This window comes from Magallana gigas, chromosome 3 (assembly GCF_963853765.1).
Source record: "Magallana gigas chromosome 3, xbMagGiga1.1, whole genome shotgun sequence".
Taxonomy (NCBI): domain Eukaryota; kingdom Metazoa; phylum Mollusca; class Bivalvia; order Ostreida; family Ostreidae; genus Magallana; species Magallana gigas.
Genome location: NC_088855.1, coordinates 36,234,084 through 36,252,185, shown reverse-complemented (window position 1 = coordinate 36,252,185; position 18,102 = coordinate 36,234,084). Strand labels below are relative to the sequence as shown.

The 18,102-nt window shown below is 33.1% G+C and overlaps 2 protein-coding genes across 7 annotated transcripts in view; one reads left to right on the top strand and one right to left on the bottom strand.

Annotated features, from left to right (window-relative positions):
* LOC105344215 (pleckstrin homology domain-containing family G member 4B) overlaps positions 1 to 13,686 on the bottom strand; it is a 43,883-nt gene extending 30,197 nt beyond the window's left edge. The window contains exons 1-2 of one of the 6 annotated variants that reach the window (XM_066079491.1): positions 13,603 to 13,686; positions 7,004 to 7,186 (exon numbers count right to left, since the gene is read on the bottom strand). In XM_066079491.1, the coding sequence (XP_065935563.1) occupies positions 7,004 to 7,186; positions 13,603 to 13,671 (252 nt within the window). In that variant the 5' untranslated portion in view covers positions 13,672 to 13,686. Of the gene's footprint in view, positions 1 to 1,939; positions 2,194 to 3,298; positions 3,428 to 4,260; positions 4,410 to 7,003; positions 7,187 to 11,158; positions 11,310 to 12,413; positions 12,624 to 13,602 lie in introns of those variants that run through there. The other 5 variants (XM_034480010.2, XM_034480011.2, XM_034480012.2 and 2 more) reach the window with 5 other exon arrangements.
* Positions 7,238 to 9,630, top strand: LOC136273378 (uncharacterized). The gene is made up of 3 exons (XM_066077793.1): positions 7,238 to 7,569; positions 7,713 to 7,830; positions 8,003 to 9,630. The coding sequence occupies exons 1-3, from the start codon at positions 7,375 to 7,377 to the stop codon at positions 9,187 to 9,189; spliced, it is 1,500 nt and encodes a 499-aa protein (XP_065933865.1). The 5' UTR covers positions 7,238 to 7,374; the 3' UTR covers positions 9,190 to 9,630.
* Positions 13,687 to 18,102: the final 4,416 nt, after the last annotated feature.

The window sequence follows — 18,102 nt, the reverse complement described above, 5'->3', positions numbered from 1 at the left end:
AATCAGGTCTTTTGGGGTTCTTGTACTTTCCAATTCACTAAACGAATGCAAATAGACTTTTCTTCTCTTTTTTTATCAGCATACATATATATTCAGTACTTATTTAGTGTTTACACATTCTTGTACAGAGTCCAAAATCTGTCTATAATTGTTCTTCAATCTGCAAACTCCCACAGAGTCCCACTCCTCTATCTCTAATCCCTTCTTTGACTTTGTCCAGGGCTGGGGGATAAAACCTAAAAGACCAATAGCTCTGTTCTTACCCAGACTTACAAGGCTACCCACTGGCCCACACAACAATCGGAACCTTTTCTTCTTTGCCAATTTCCTAATCTTAACCTTGCACACTCAGGTACATAATCTTTTTTTCTCTCTCCTTCTATCCAAGGTTTATATTGGACCACCAATGTATACACAATTCTCTAATCCTAAAGCAGATCTTTACACAGGAGAGAAAGTAAATGTTTCCGTACAAACACCTACATATAAAAGGCTAGCTAATTACGTGTGACCAGTTAAAAAACAATAGACATGAGAGATGAGGCCATTGATAGATAGGCGGGGTCCTTTTTTGTTTTATCTGTTTGTTCAAAAGGTGTTTGTACACACCAACTGCATAACGATAACTGGGTGTTCATATTTCAAGACACAACAAATACCATAGAATATATCTAGATCACCATTGGTCTCAAAATATGACAAACATGCAAGGTAAAAGAACAACTTTCTAAAGCATGAATACTGTGAAAATAAATCGAGTTTCCTGTTGGTTTTTATGTTGCTTTTTTTTTATAAAGGGAAATCAGCCATTTAGGAAATTCTAAGCTTTTACTTATTGTCACTGCCTTCAAATCTATTGGCATTTGGGCATGAAATTATAATGATACAAAAAGTAAGTGAGTAAACATCATGAGCTATTAAGATAATTACAAATATACAGAAGAAAAAACCTACCAACATGTGGTAATTAAAAATCACACAACTGCTAACATTTAAAGATAACCGTCCCATTAAAATTGCAAGGTGCTTTACTAGCTAATTTTCTGTCACATTTATCACGAAACCTGTTTCAAAAATGGCATTATAAATGTTTATGTACAATACTTGCTCAGGTCATAACCTCAACTTCAAAATCAGTCAATGGCCCTTTTCTTCGGTAAATTGATACAACCAACAACTATTAGAATGCATCAAGCTTTTAACAGCTTTGAGACTTACTTTCAAATTGAAACATACCACAAACTGCTAATAACACCAGAGAACAAGAACGTTCCATTGAAACTTTGAACAAAAGCAGTTTTCCCGTTGCAGTGAAATTGGGTGACCCTATTCAAAACTCGCAAAAAGAGATTTGCCCCGAAAAATACCTTTGAAGTCATACATATATATACCCAATGTGTACCTTAACAGGTAGAAGAGAAGCCTTTTTCATATCTACCGATAGAGCTATATTGACAGAGATCTAAGAATGAGTATATATATTTTTAGAACCTTTACAAGACGGAGAAAGCTGAACCGCTGATTTGCTATCAATATTCCAAAAACAGAAAGCCAAACCTGAGTATTCTTTATTGATTTCACGATATATTTGTATAGCTACTATGGTACACATGTACATGCAATATCAAATTAAAGGCACCATCTTGGTTAAGTTTACGAGGGCCAGAAAGATTGATCACGTTACTAGGAAGCTATCAATCATTGTGAAGATGTATCAACAAAACATTCATTTATTTTTTACAAATTGAATTTAGTTTTATTTCTAGAATTTGAAAATAATTAACCTACACATACTTTCATTTTTATCACACAATTATGAAAAATAAAAAAAGATGGTGCAGCAAGTAAATTTTAGAAAGCATGCATGGGTATATCACAATTTATGAATGGAGAAATGCGTCGCATAGAATAACTTCATCAAAATTAACGACTGACTTACATTTGCTTGCTCTGTTCAATACCTCGGGTATCAATGTGAATTTAAATCGCCGATCAGGAGACATCCACTCCAATCCTTAAAAAAAACTCTGCAAATAACCACGCACACCTGTGGTTCGAACTGACCGCCCTTCAATAATCATCCCCCAAAATTCACTGGATATCAGTTACGGGAGTCTTGAATGATATTTTTTACTCACTGAGCACCTCGGATAGTGACTGCTCTTGCAGGTTTATTCACTAACCAAGTTTTACAACAGAACCATTCAGGGATATGGGTCACAGTGTCAAAAACCTTTCAAGCAGACAAGTTTGACAAAGCAGGTCTGTCAATCAAGTCCACAAAGCTTGCTATCTTTTCTTATTGGAAACAGGGTATACACCCTTTATTTAGGCTTCTGTTTTTGAAACTCTGAATTTTTGCACCTATTGCAATGAAAGAAGATCAGTCTGTGTGACCTTCAATGACATAACATCAAAATATAAATATTACCTTATAACATGCATGCGCTCTGGCATGCTAAACTTTAAAAATTACTTTGTGTGCTAGACATTTGTTCAAATTGCATTCAATACAAAAACTAGGTAGATATGAAATTTGAAATTTCTGATACATGTACTAGTATGATTTCTTAGTTGTACCTGTAGATCAGTAAAACACATCTTTGCTAGCCAAGGATTTACAATCCACTCTGCTACTCTATTAGAGTGGATTGTAAACCCTTGGCTAGGTAAGATGAGTAAATCAGTGCATGTAATTTTCTATTCTTGAACTGACATATTAATGCAATTGAATTTATAAATGTAGATTGATAAAAGTCAACAAAATTGCACAAGTATTTACATTCTGTAAATAAGTATTTACATACCATATAAAAGCAGAATTTTAAAGTGTTCATGGAACTATGAGACATTAATGTTTTAATGAAACTAAGTAACTAAAAGGGACAACAGAATTCAAACATAGAACTCAAAGTTTAAAATTCGATCTTTTTTGGTTAATATTAATCTACAGATGGTGGGGATGGGAATATGCATCCTACATACAGTTGATCATTCAAAATAAAAATTTATTTGAAATACAAATTTCTATAGAAAATTTTGTATAAAATTATATTACACAAACCAATTTAAAATCAATAAACACCAAAATCAATAAATAATTAAAAGTAGGAACACCAAAATAGATAACGAAAATACAGCTGGTTTTTTGGGGGATGGGGATATAATTTTGGACTATTGTGGCAATTTTTGAAAATTCACCAAAATTAAAATCACCTGTAACATTCAAAAAAGAACCAACAAACAAAAATAAACCAACAACAAATAATGAACTGAAAATTTGAAAATCTGATTATACCAAATATCCAAAGTTTGCTGACTGTGTTTTGAAGATCCAAAGAAAATTCCAGGAGTCTTGAAACTGGCACCAGTTTTAAACCATGTACATGTACACACAGATTGGAATCAGCTGCCAAAATGACATCATGACAGAGCTATGTCTGTGGTATTACAATAACAATGGTAAATATTTGAGGACATTAAAACATAATCACTTTGAATGCCAGTGTCAATATGCCTCTCTGACCTTCCCATAATAGATTAAGTGAAAGAGAGAGTGTATTGAAACAGCTAGAAAAGAGCGAAAGCTTGTTTTTCAGAATTACATAACACCTTGAAAAGAAAACTAACTTGACAATTAAAACATTTGGGAGATGATTTATCAAGCCATGCTTGTAAAAAGCTTCTTTGTTGCTGTACAGTAGAAGCATATGAAAGGAATTTACACCTTTAATATCAAATACCTGGTTAAATTACATTAATATTACACAGCATACATGTATACCAGTATATGAAATTGCTAACATATGTTTACCATATTTATATTTCATATTTTCAGAAGAGTTGACATAAGTTTTGAATTTGCATGTTCATAGATAAAAAATTTAAATTGATAAACAAAATAATTATGAGTGTTCAATTATCTGCTGATTTTCAGAATACAGACATTATGATAAAGTCAAAAAAGACTTACTGTCAGGTAATTTTTCACATAAGTAAACATGTATACATATACTGCATACTTGTTTATTAAATATAGATATGAAATTTGAAACCTGTCAACAAACATATCAACTATATAGATAAGAATCAAATGTGGTGCATAATATAACTTTCTTTTCTATACAAATAAAACAAACCCAAAAATTTTCCAAAATCTAGTTTAAATGAGCATAAAAAAGAAACCTATATTTCAATGTACATGTAAATATGGTATAATATCAAGATATCCTATTACAAAAATAACAAAACCATCTTTACCCTGTCATTAAGGTCCTGACTTGGAGAGTGGAATGAGTAATTTGTTTGCGGGTCATCTTAATAAACTACCTGGTTGTTTGTGCTGAGCTAGCCGTCACAATGGGGAGTTCCTGAGTGGACAAGGTGCCCGGTCTTTGTTAGTGGAGTGTGTACCTTAGGAGCAGGCTTCTTATCACAGATACCTAGTCAACCACTCATGTTTATCAACAGCAATAAAGTTCCTACTTGTTAATCTATCTGTCTGAGGGTGAGGGAATGTGGAGAGTGGGGGAGTAGCCCTCTCTGTGAAATCACACCTTGAACTTTGACAATAAAGTTTCAGTCTTGGTTTGGGGGTAGGGTAGTGCAAGCAATGCATTTACTTGTATTTTGATAGTTAAAAAAAAAACCAACAAACAACTTTCCATAAAATTGTTGAGCAATATGAGACGGGTGGTGGTAGTAGTGGTTAGGGGGTGCTAGCATTTAGAATCTAACTTGCATTCAGATAGATAGCAACAAAAACAAGTCAGCAGGACTACGATAATTGAACAATTTTATCTCTTTCGTTGTTAAAGTTCCTTGCAGCATATTAACATAAAATTGTGCACAGGCAACTTCATCACATGTGAATCATATGATTTGTATGATTCTCATATGAAAGGCAATACATATGAGAATCATATGTGGCGAAATTGCCTATGTACCTGGGCAGGGTACAATAGGGGTAGCTAGTGCACTTGTATGTAATATTGTATACTTGCCAGCAATCAAACATTCAGGTAGTCAGATATTTTGTGATGATTCGTTTATTCCAAGTTCCTGCTACATTGCCTTGAAATACCTTGATATTCAATGTAGCTAAAATAGTTGAGATTCAACTCTCTCAAATATCATATCATTATATGTAATCTCTGATTCAGTATATCAATACAAGATTAATTTCAAACTCATGTACATTTACTTGTACATGTATATAAATGTATACACTACAGCATGTAGATCTCCATCCAAAAATTTGTCACAAAAGAATATCCAGGAAGGTACTAGTATTCGAAACCATCTGATTATATTCCACTTCCAAAATCATTTTATTGAATGTTAACTACATTAAGGTGTAAGTATTTTTTTCCTAAATGAAACAAATCTGAGTAAAGAATGTCAATATGTAATTAGAAAACTAGATATATAGGTTCAAAATAACAGAGCGATCTCCCTTGAGAAAAAGCATTGTTCTTCCATTAACTGAGATATTTCTTTCATTATCAGAGAGCCATTCATTTTTCTTGTTGGAACCCAGAAGATTAAGATTAATTCATGAAATAAGACATCTTTGCTGGTCATGGATTTACACTCCATTCTGCTCTCCAATTATGGAAAGCTTATCAGAGTGGTTTGAAAAACTTTGGCCAGCAAATATAGAAAGGAAGGGCATTAACTCCTAATTTATTGGTTTCAATAGGGATGTTTCACTAATAGCGTAATGAATCAATTGTACATGGAAAATTGATATAAGACCATCACAAAATAATAATGTGTTTGTACCAGCAACATCGTTTAATTCTTTAATGAAAAAAATGTGACTCCTACGCAATTCAACTAACTAAACATTGATGATGTTTAAAGAGCTGTTATTCATGATAATATTATATAAGGGTGGATAAATGCTTTGGGAAAAAATAACAAGGCCTAATACTTTTACTACTCTGGAGAAGTCATAAAACAGTGTCAGTGTGCTCTGAAATCCAACAGCTTTATTCTAGAGAAAACGGATATAAAAAGAAATCTCTTCGACAAACTGAGCTCATTTTATATCTCACTCTAAACATCAAACATGTCTTATCAAAAACCATAAAACTTTTCTCACTTATAATGGCTATTTACTCAATTTCAATTTATTGCACAGAAGCATACTAGTTGTCTGTTACATAAAAAAAGACCGATTTCTACCTGACAGAAAATTTCAATTTGATAGGATTTTCCACCGTTAAGATGTTATCAAGAGAACCCAAGTATGCAAGAGGTGAATCCCTTTGTAATGAGATATATCTATTACACAAAACCTCCCAATATTATATGTTTGGTTTAATAATGCAGAGGAAAATGACTGAGTTTCCTTTTTTTAAACTCTGGCCGTGAGAAAGTCACGGAAGCTAGATATTTGATACACAACTTTACGACATTAAGTGCGTTGCCGTGTGTTTGTCTTTTTATCAGTGTCAACTTCTTATCACTGGGTCAAATACTTTGATCTGCTCCATTTAATGCACCTAAATAATATACGCCGCATTTTAGGATTTGATACAGAAGCCAGCATGTCATGACTGTGCTAAATTTTTCAACATGTCTGGTTGTATGGATGCTAGAGTTATCTTTCTTAGCATTCTAATATGGGAAAATTGAATTATTAAAGAAAAAAAAGGTAAAAGAAGTATTAATAGGCCAATACATTTGTTTCAAAATGTATGTAAAGTTTAACACAAAATTTCAAATTTAGGGACTTATATGAAGCAACAAAATAAACCATGCAGTAATACTGTTTTGGTCCTCCAATATAAAAGGATTTACCTGTATGTAAATTTTCAAGTCCAGCTACAGGAAATTCTAATAAAAATGTGATAACAATATATTCTTCAATCCTAAAATAGGTAGGTGGGGAATTTCATGATAATTTTGCATATATCCTTTCCAATAAATGGATGCGTAAGATTTTGGTTGATAGTTAGCATATTAACAGTTTAAGAAAAAGAGACATTTGTTTTACCTTTTTAAGTGTTTGAAACAAATGGCACACTGGTAAAATAAAAGATGATATAAACTGGTCCTTGTTGCCATAGTAACCATCTTCACACACAGAATGCGCCTCATTGATGGCAGTTTGGGTGCAGGCTTGATAAAAATCTTCCAGATGTCCTTGAAGAACTGTGTCAAGGTCAATCACTTCGTCCTACAAGAGCCATTAAAAATCATATATTTACATTCACTATGATTCCCCCTATTAAATTGTATTGATTGATTTGAGTGATATTTACCCACAACACAGAAGACCGAATCACAAAATATGTAGGGCGTATGAATACAAGAACTACTTACTGTTTGTCAACAAAACGTCTGCTGCTTCAATAGCTTTGAAGTATGGCCTTCGGTGACTTTGATGTGCAGTTTCAGGATATGGACATCCTTAATTTTCTAATTGATGAAGAAAATGAAGATGTGCTGCTTCAGACTATTGATCTGGATTTAGGTTTCTTGAATTCTGTAAATGAAGACAAAAAACTGGTTTCTACAGTAACTGAAGCTGGCATGGATAATTCAGCCCAAATTGAGACTGTAAGTTCATGCCTCACATATATCATAAATCTAGATACAAATTAAAATAAAAACAATTCCTAGAAAGCATTAAACAATTTCATAAAGTTCTGCAATATCAACTGAGTTAGCAAAATAATTAAAAATTGGATATGATCTTACAGGATCCACCAAAAAAAAGGTTTAAACCAACAATAAGTAAGGATATGGACGAACTGTTTGAGGCCAGACAAGCCCCTAACACAAAACGCAACACACTGTGGGGACTAAAAATATTTCAAGGTACATATATACATGTACTTACCACCTGTGGCACACTCAGTGCAGTGAGCACATATTCAGTAGTTGACATTGACATAAATATAAAAGCAAATGAAACCAAATTTTGTTGCATATTTTCATCAAACAATCAGAATTTGGTCCATATGTTATATATATGCCATCTTCATTGTAGAATGGAACCTGGAAACTTATGGAAATGAAATAGATTTGGCTAGTGTTGACCCTCTTACCTTGGCTAATTCTTTAGGGAGGTTTTATTGTGAGGCTAGACCGCAACCAAAGAAATCTAAGGAAAATGAATCTCAGAATGAGGAACCTCTTTATCATAAGAATAGCCTCATCAATATAAGAGCCGCCATCAATCGCCATCTCGCAGATCTTAAGAGGGAGATTGATATTGTGCATGATAAGGAATTTAAGACACCGAATGGCATTTTGGATGGGTTATTTAAAGAAAGAACAAGGCTAGGATTATCCAAGCCCACACAGCACAAGGCCATTATAGATGAAACAGATCTGCTCAAAATCTACACTTACCTCCAAGGGGCAAAGTCATCCTCAACTATTCTCCGTCATGCAGTATGGTATTTCCTAGCCATTCACTTTGTTTCGAGAGGAATGGAATTTCACCATCAGCTCCAGGTTAATAGCTTTAAATTCCATCATGATGATACAGGAAAATATGTTACCTTGGAACATGAAACGCTACAGAAAAACCGACAAGGTGGCATTTCCTCAAATGATGGCAACAATACTGATATAAGAATGTATGCAACAGGGGACAAAAACTGTTGCCCCGTGGAATTATTACAGCTTCTTATTAACAAAACTGACAAAAATGCCACCAGTCTATTTAATCAGTACTTCAGAGATGTTCTCATGGATGCAGACAAATGGTTTTCTGCCAAGCCTCTTGCTAAACGCACTTTCGCAAATTTTCTTAAAGAAATTTGTATTGCAGCTGGGGTAAAAAAAAACTACACACCGCACTGTTTGAGAGCTACATCCATCACTTACCTTAACGATAGTGGATTTGAGGCTCGTCATATTATGTTTATGAGCAATCATAAAAATGAGAGTTCTCTCCGCTCTTACAACAGATCAGTGTCTTCAAATCAGAAGAAATCTTTGAGCAGTACACTATCGAGCATGGCATCCGCATCTCGTCCTGATGAAAACAAAGCTTTAATGCCTATTCTCGGGTCATCCAACGTAGAAACTCCTTACCAGGTACCCAGAGAAGTTGATTTGACATCAAATGTTGTGAACATCGCCAACCAAACACAGAAAATAAGTCCAAACACTGGATTTTTTAACAATTCTTCCTTCAGTAACTGCACTTTTAATTTCTCAAAGTAACCAAGATGGCTGACTTCGGACCGGATAACGACGTTGTTTATTATGCCTACGCTAATAAACATTTCATTAACATTAATATTTGTTAACTGTTAAACGAATTCAATGTTTTGATTTGTTATTAAACAAATGTTTTCTACATCAACTACCACAAAAAAATTTAATTTTTCATTTAAAATTCATAACGTTGTGCACTATTTTTTGTCTGTATTATTTGGCTGTTCCAGTGGCTCTTCCGTTAATTGCGCATTACAAGTAGAATAAGGCGGGGATTTTGAAAAATAGATCATATTAGCGGAAAAAGGAAATAAGGCTAAAAATATAAATATAAGCATTGAATCCTTATTTTTTGAAAGATGTGGTCTCATAACTGCAACGGTGTGTGCAAACAAATTTTCATAACGCGCTAGCGCGCGTTATTCAATTTGTATGCACACACCGTTGCAGTTATGAGACCACATCTTTCAAAAAATAAGGATTCAATGCTTAAGTAAAAGAAAAATTTAAGGAAAAATACAAATCACACATATACTTGTACAGTATGCATTTCCCCACATAAACAAATGCATTAATATTTTTTTCTTCAACTATACTATTATACCACTTTCTTTCCTGTAAGATCCATGGATGAAATGTTGGATCAGACAATGAGGAATATATGGGTTTATAACCCAGGTTTGAAGTACCATATATCACCAAGGAAAAGAAATATACCGGTAAGCTGAAGTGGCAAAATGACAATTTTGTTTACCTAACATGATGGCCTTTGTTTGGTTGGAGTGATTTTATCATACATCATCATTAACAAAGTTGACATTGTGGGCAAGCAACCATGTTAAATTCCATTAGTTTGAAAGGCACAAGTAAAGGGGAAATAGGTCTCAAATCTGAGAGCTTTTAAATAACATTCTAATGACTCATTAAAAAATATAAACATGGCTCATGTAAGGAAATATAGGTAACAAAGGGGGGCAGAGCAAAAACAGACTTAAAGTAAATGGCTGGACAGTGAATTGAACCATGGATCATTGTATTTCTAGTCAGATGGTTTACCACTGAGCAAATACTGTAGATTCCTAATTAAACATGAGGAATTAATATCTGTGTAAAATCGTGAGAAGCACATCTCACGAATTTTAATATCTTGCTTTCATTTTTCGGACATATATAAGCTACATGAAGCTATGATAAAAATTTGGCATTCTCACGATTTGATGGAAAACGGTTGAAACGAGGAATTAAGTACTCGCATAAAATAAGGAATCTACAGTAATTACTGTTAATAATAATGTTTCATTTAAATGTATATTGCCTCATCTGCTTCTTCTACAATTTATCAGCATTACTATAATTTTGAATTTGTTCCAGACCAATTGTTCTGGACAAATTTTGAAAACAGGATGTTTTTATGCTTCTTTAGCATATTACATCTTTATTGCTGAGATGTAATGTTAACAAATGAATGAGCAGAATCCAAAGTAAGATATTTTGCCTTGCACACTGCAAAAGATACATAAAAGGGAACCCCTAAAGTTAATTAAAATGTAAATGTTAGAATACCAAATCTTAAAAATAAGTTGTCAGAAAATTAATTACTTCACTCTATGTAAAAATAAAAAATTAAATTAATATGTGTACAAGTTGTTTCATGAATGTACATTCATTCCAGGTTACATATATATCACAAAGAATAACATTGAATATATTATCACTGTGTCTCAAAAACCAAAGCATACAAACTGTTGCACATGCATGCCTCTGCATAAACAATACCATATCTATTATTGAAGCCCCTGTAATTTGTAACTATTCTAAGCAAACGAAAATATAGCCATTATCTTTTTCTTTTCTTTTTTTTAATCTTATAATTCCCCAAAGGCCTAAACATATTATAAGGCTCAAATCATATAAAAGAAATGTTAATTTAAATTCACCATAGTACACACACATGTTGCAACCGTGCTATATTTACATTGACCATTTTCTGTCAGTGCTACAGTGCTTGTGAAGTCAATCCCTGCTGTCTGTTTAGATCGTGCTATCTTGAAACTGATTTTGCTGGATAATTTTAAACATGTCTTAGTATTTCAAATGAATACTTTGGTTTTCTTAAACCATTCAGTCCATTCAGACCATTGACATTGTTTTTTTCGAAATTCGCAGACTTTGGTGCTGTTGTTTGTTTTTCAAGTATTCCGAACCCAATCGAAATTTCATTATCACTCCTTGATGTATTAATATTTGAATATAATTATTATATATCACACATTGCATTGGTTGTAAGTGTGTGATATATTTTTCGAATTGAATTTATCACATTTGATTATTTAAAAAATGTAGACGAAAAGAACAGTTTTAACAAACGCGGTTACCCCCACCAAGAATAAAATTTCTTCTTTTGGTTTATCTCTTGTTAACAAACTACTGATTTGCTTGGAAAAAAAATCACACTAATGTGCAAGAAAAAACCATTGTTAACTTTTTCTTGCATGTTATGAAAAAACCCCCAAAAAACAGAAAACTTAATATATCTGGGTTTTGTTTTTTGTTTCTTTTTTTAGCTGAATTTTTCTTCACAATAACACAGAAAACCATGGAGATAGCAGTAATATCAACCACGTTATTGGAATGACCTGATTAGTTTTTGACCGTGTGACTTGAAAATTTCTCGCACCAAGGTCGAATCATCCTAACCATCCTGTGGTTACAATCAAACACAATGGCAATACGAATTTGCATAAACTTAAATGGGCGATTGTTAATTTGATGCGAATACCTTTAAAAATTCGACAAGACATTTCATGCGGCGGCAAGATCCAGGGCCCCACATGTGTGAAATTCTATTCACATTTTATGATTTCATTTTCATAAAGAGAGTTTTTATTTTTATGTAATTTTCTTAGTTAAAAATGAAATAATTAACACATTTACCGAGCCGTTACCTAACATATAAAAAAAGGTAAAAATGGATCGTATCAATGAAATTGCAAAACCTTTGCAGCGTTCTCATTTTTCTTTTGGTCCGTAAGGTTACACGTTCGGAAGAAAACATTAATAAATATTTGGCATAAACAAAGATATTATATATATCGCATATTATGTTTAATCACATTTATATCTGTATGAGAACACAATCGACAGCTTTACCTTCTTTTAAAAAAATAATAGTGACATCTAATACACTATAGAAGTTTTCTGTTTTTATGGTGTTTTTTTTTCAATATTACCTGTAATTGTTGTGAAATTGGTCTCCCCAAAACTCGACTGGCTGTGTTTGATATTCCATTTGAAAAATATCGAATAATCCCATCCGAACCAAAAATTTTCGATCGAAGTGATGCCATTGTTTTTCGACCGGACGGCATGTCCAACAGGAAAAAATATATCTACTTCTCTATGCCTGTCCTCGCCTTAATTTTCTTACTTTTATTGCACTCTTATGTTATGTCCGCATAAGCGAGAACATCCTTTGATCCAGCTTAGTCGAGTTGTTGCGGCGCATTTTAATTCACCTTTTCCGGTCTACGAAGTTTGAGGTGACAGGGTAATATAGACCTAGATAATAATACTGTACGCTTTGGGATGATGTCCAATACATCACGGGAGTTTTAAAGAGCCTAATCCCCATTCCCTCTACCTGGGGAAACAGTCAGTCAGTCGCATATGTACATGTAGTACAGTTTGGCCTAAGTCCATGCATGTATTGGTCACAGAAGACAAGATAAAAAAAAAATTTGAACGAATTATTGCAATTGATATTTTTGGGGAGACAGAAACAGTTGATTAACAAAATCTGCATAGCGAATATTTAAATTTTGAACCTTTGATATACTCGTTCTATTCACAGCTGGGGGATTATGGAGATATTGCTTATTTAAACCTTTACAAACGATTTTACGGTGTTTTAAAAAAGAATTCAAGAAATGAAGAGAGCGAGAATTTTGTGTGTTTAAAAAATGCCCTGGGGACATACGTGTGATTTGCCACACCAGCTACACGAATTTTAATTTTCAAGATTTTTAATAGTATAGAGGATACATTCTTGAGCTAGCAGGAGAACACGCTATTTTATAAAAGAGTTACATATTTTGGTAGAAATAGTTCAATTTTCTCACGGCTCTTATGACTGCCCATCCGAGACTTATAGAGTCAAATTTCTTTCACCTCGCTTCATAAGTATACATGTAGATTGCTCAGGTAGCTTCTCAAAATTCATCACACTTATCTGTACGAAAAAATAACCTTTTACAATACATACAAGGAGAGAGAGAGAGAGAGAGAGAGAGAGAGAGAGAGAGAGAGAGAGAGAGAGAGAGAGAGAGAGAGAGAGAGAGAGAGAGAGAGAGGGATTTTCAATATTGGCCTCTATATCTTGTAAGGGGTGTTAACTACGCGATCTATTATAAAAACTCTTACCATTAAATCCCGTGTTGTCACCTTGGGACGTCTGCAACAATGGTTAATATCTTGGGCCTCCCTCCCCATCACAAATACCTGGGCCAGGCCGGAAGATAGCCCACATATCAAACATTCATTGGTTGTCCAGAAGACTTGATGGAGGAATTTCCTGATCCCAGCAAGTTAATAACAAATTAGAATGCAATGTATTCCCATGTATACACCGGTATAAGTCTAAGAGAGCTCATCTGCTTATAATCATCTATATACCTGGTCAAGACATTGTCCCTCGGGCGATCGTTGGATGATATTCTTATATTGAATACTTATAAAATAAATAAATATATATATATGGAATGTTTAAGAAATAAACTATCTTCTCCCTCTAATTTGTTTTGAAGAATTATTCCTCTCTTCTCTCTCCATCTCTATTTTTTCTCTCTCTCTCGATAATCTTTCATGTTAGATTTTTAATTTTTTCAAAATATCTCTCTCTCTCTCTCTCTCTCTCTCTCTCTCTCTCTCTCTCTCTCTCTCTCTCTCTCTCTCTCTCTCAAAGAAGCTCTAATCATCTCTCCCTTGGTGAAAATTCGACAAAATCCCAAATCTTATCAATTTTATACCAGCAGTATTAATTCACGACAAAAATACGACGTGTTATTCGTAAACATCGGCCCTCCAATAAATCCCATAGTGTATTGTCCACCGACGTGTTGTTTGAACAGCATCTTTATGTTTGTTGGCCTACGATTAGCAAGAGTCAAACACAGATACACAGAGAGGATTTAATGCCCAGTAAAAGACCATCCTTAGATATTTACCATTTAAGGCCTCGCTCTGACTCAAAATTAATTAATAGCAAACTCAATCCGACATGTTTTTTTTTCCAATCTTTTACAGGAAAAGTTTTCTCAGAAGAGAAGAAAACGAAACACGAGATTAAAGAATGTTAAATACAATGTACAAAGGTATCAAATTAAAACGTCAACTGGACCACGAACAAGGCTATATATGATATGAAGAATATACATGTATAATAAGACCCTCAAACTGAAAATAATCAGGATTAAAAGAATTGGGTGTGGACATTCACGGTTCGTCATGAGCATTTATTTGTAACTCGTTGTGAAAAAAACATGTTTTGAGATAACCTTGGTAAAACATGATGAATTGTGTTCTTTTTACATGTTATTTCGAAAATAAACGCTTGCATATTCGCATATTCACATATACCGCGAAAATGTCTCATTATATAGCGAAACCTTCCCAAATAAACGCTTAAAATTTAATTATACCGCAAAGTTTTGCAAATATAATGAGTATATGTATTTATGAAGATTTGATGAAAGCGAGAAAACCTTAATATATTATCATAAGTGTTTGATCAATGTTTTATCCGATCGTTAATATAATGTACTTTTGCAACAACAACAAAATTATATGAATAGAATGCATTTAATATGGAATATAGGAAATATATGTAGGAAAGTATGTAATTAAGCATCTAAATAGTTTGTTTTTCAGTACTAATTTAAATAGATAAAAATATCTAATATCCTGAATTTTTTTTCCAACACCACACGATTCGAAGTAAAAAAAAAATCACTTTTTTGTAATTATCGCCAATGGCTTGTGAATGTATAAATGATGACATGTTAAAAACTGCTTTTATTTAAAATACATGTACTAGTATTACTGTTTAAGTTGAAATTAAATTGTTACATGTATATTTTCTAAGAAAATGAACACGGGTAAATTTAGTACATTCTAAAAATTTTCATGCATTATATGACCCGTTCGTTCAATTGATGGCCATCTCAATTTGGTTTTGAAATAAAATAAAATGCTTTAAAACGTTGAAGAAATCTGATTCTGAGTGGTGTTACATATGTAATCCGAATAAGAAATCGGCAGTGGGCATAGAGTAACCTGACAGCACCCTACAATCAATATTGTTCGTGTTTAACTTGTTTTTAAAGTCAATAACCTTTTTATCATAAAATTTCCGGGCCACTCATTGTTTTTACCTTCAGTGTTTGAACAACTAAAATGGAATACTTAAATGCAAAGAAATTCAGTTCATCCATTAGACTCACCCCCCCCCCCCTAAAAAAAATACATTATACATGTACATTAAAATATAAACAAGAGTTGTCTTTCATGGCCAATGAACACGATAACAGGACACGCACAAAAAACTCCCGTTCGTTTGAACGTTCAGAAATTAAATCAATTTCTCTGCAATTTAAAGAATATTTAAACATTTTGTGAAACTTAGAATAATCTTGTAGACAATTGGAACAAAATGATACCCCCCCCCCCCCCCCCCCCTCGACAATCATTTTGACTGCGATAAACCTGAATGAGACTGAATGTTGAAGGCGACCTTGGCTAAAAGTTATGCCAGTGTTATGACAAACCCATTAAAATGCCTCAACCCCTACATGTCAGTTGGATACATATTTCGTTTAGAGCTAACTGAACAAAAAATCATCAAATTGCTCCTAGTTGTTTTAAAGCCAGGGTCCAGAGACCGGCGTGTACACATGTACATGAATACGCTATCAAGCATCATGACATTATCTGCATGATCTTCTGTGTTTGCTGTTGAACGTCACACAGAGCATGTGACTACAGTATATGTCTGAATTAGATCACTTTTGTTTTGTATAATATATACTGCAAAACCACACGCTAAGACCCTCTGTGCTGGATTATCTATACAAATCTGGACACCCCCACTCAACCCATGGCATTACGCTTAAATTTATTCTTAAATGTATTTAATAAACACGTTAATTTCTGTTATTAAGTAGTATGCTGTCTTATATATTGTACGTGATCTTGGTTGATAAAAAAATTAAAACCGATTCATGCGCCGATTCAGGATTTAAAAATGATAAAATTGAATTTTCCAGTTGTTGTTGTTGTGTGTGTGTGGGTGGGTGGGAGTCCCCTTATACAATGTATCCACCCCAAGCGATTTTCCCACTGTATATATACATTTATAACTTAATTAGATCCCTTATGAACCATCATGCAAAAAATTTAATCATTCAATGATCATTTGAAGAAACCTGGGAATTAATATTTATATCACAAAATCTTTTTGTGTGTGTGTATATTAGCACAGAACATACAGTACAGTAAATACGTATTCAACAGAGATGGAATGCTTACAAAACTTTGGGGTTTTTTTTTATCAAAAACAAGTGTTCTTATAATTTCCTATTTTATCAATCTAAGTTATTAAAGTAAACGATTTTATATCTTGATTTGGAATAAAAGAGTAAAACGACATTATACCAATGTCGACTTAACTCAGTTTAGATTCAAAATCCTTCTTATTAATGTCAATAACCTTTAAGGCTTCCTCTCCCCTCTTTATTTTACAATCCCTGATCAATGCCAGGAATTTTACAAAAGAAAAGATTTAGTTTTGAACTAACGTCAACAAACTATGAACCATTTGCATCCTTTTTTAGCCGCATATTTACTTTGACTAACTTTGCAATTGTTTGCAAGATCACACACCTATTAGACAAATAAACCATTGTTTATAACCGACCTAGTTCCTTTAAATCAATTAATGATGTATATTATGTGCGCCTGTAATTTAAGTTTGGATTTACGCAACAAAATTCATTAAAGTTTTATTCATAGCACTTTTTTTATCGATAGATACAAACAGACAATAACATGGCCGTCGCTTACATTGTATCCAGCCATGTTAATTACACGTTGCTTTGCAATGTCCATAAACAAGATTCCTAGATTACATAAAAGGTTTAAAAAATAAGCACATTAAAAATTAATCATAAATTTTTTTGTTTTTACAAGGACAACGAATCAGCTAATTTTTGTTTTTTTAACACAGCATGACTTTCGTAGCTTTACTAACACGTGTTAGAAAGTCACGTGCAGAACAGAAAAAGGGGTCCAAGGGCCGTTCCAGTTGCAATTAATGATATGACAATGAGACTCTTTTGTTCTTCCTTTTTTCTCTTTTGTAGTTTTTGTTTTTGCCTTGATAAGGATTCTTTTGATGTTCTCATTTTCAACAAAATGAATTAGGTAATCGTATTAAAAAGCTTTTTCAATCGCTAAAAATTAAACTATCGACTGTGAGTGTAAAAAAAAAATTATACACGTGATTAAAACGAGTAATTAATTTTATAAATACATAGATAAACTTGTATAATTTTTAACAATTAAATTCTTAATTAATGGCTGCTGCACAAGACGTGCATCGGTACCCATAATAGTTAAGATGTCAAGTTGTAAATTTTGAAATTACAGGATAGGTGTAAATACAAAAAATACAACATAACAAATAGTTTTAGTGTTGTAAATTTTTTTATTTACAACGACCCAGTTAATTTAAAATTTACAACATGACAGAAGTAAATAGTTCATTTCTTAAAATCTTGTGACCATGATGAAAAAAAAACAAACAACGAAAAAAGTCTATTGTAATTGGACATAACTGCTGTAATATGGCATCGCCCTTTACAAAAG

Excerpts from the sequence above, each read along its gene's own strand:
- LOC136273378 (XM_066077793.1), top strand. The coding sequence starts at position 7,375 with ATGGCCTTCGGTGACTTTGATGTGCAGTTTCAGGATATGGACATCCTT. Across the intron at positions 7,570-7,712 it reads ATTCAGCCCAAATTGAGACT|GATCCACCAAAAAAAAGGTT; the intron begins GTAAGTTCATGC and ends ATGATCTTACAG. Across the intron at positions 7,831-8,002 it reads GGGACTAAAAATATTTCAAG|AATGGAACCTGGAAACTTAT; the intron begins GTACATATATAC and ends TCTTCATTGTAG.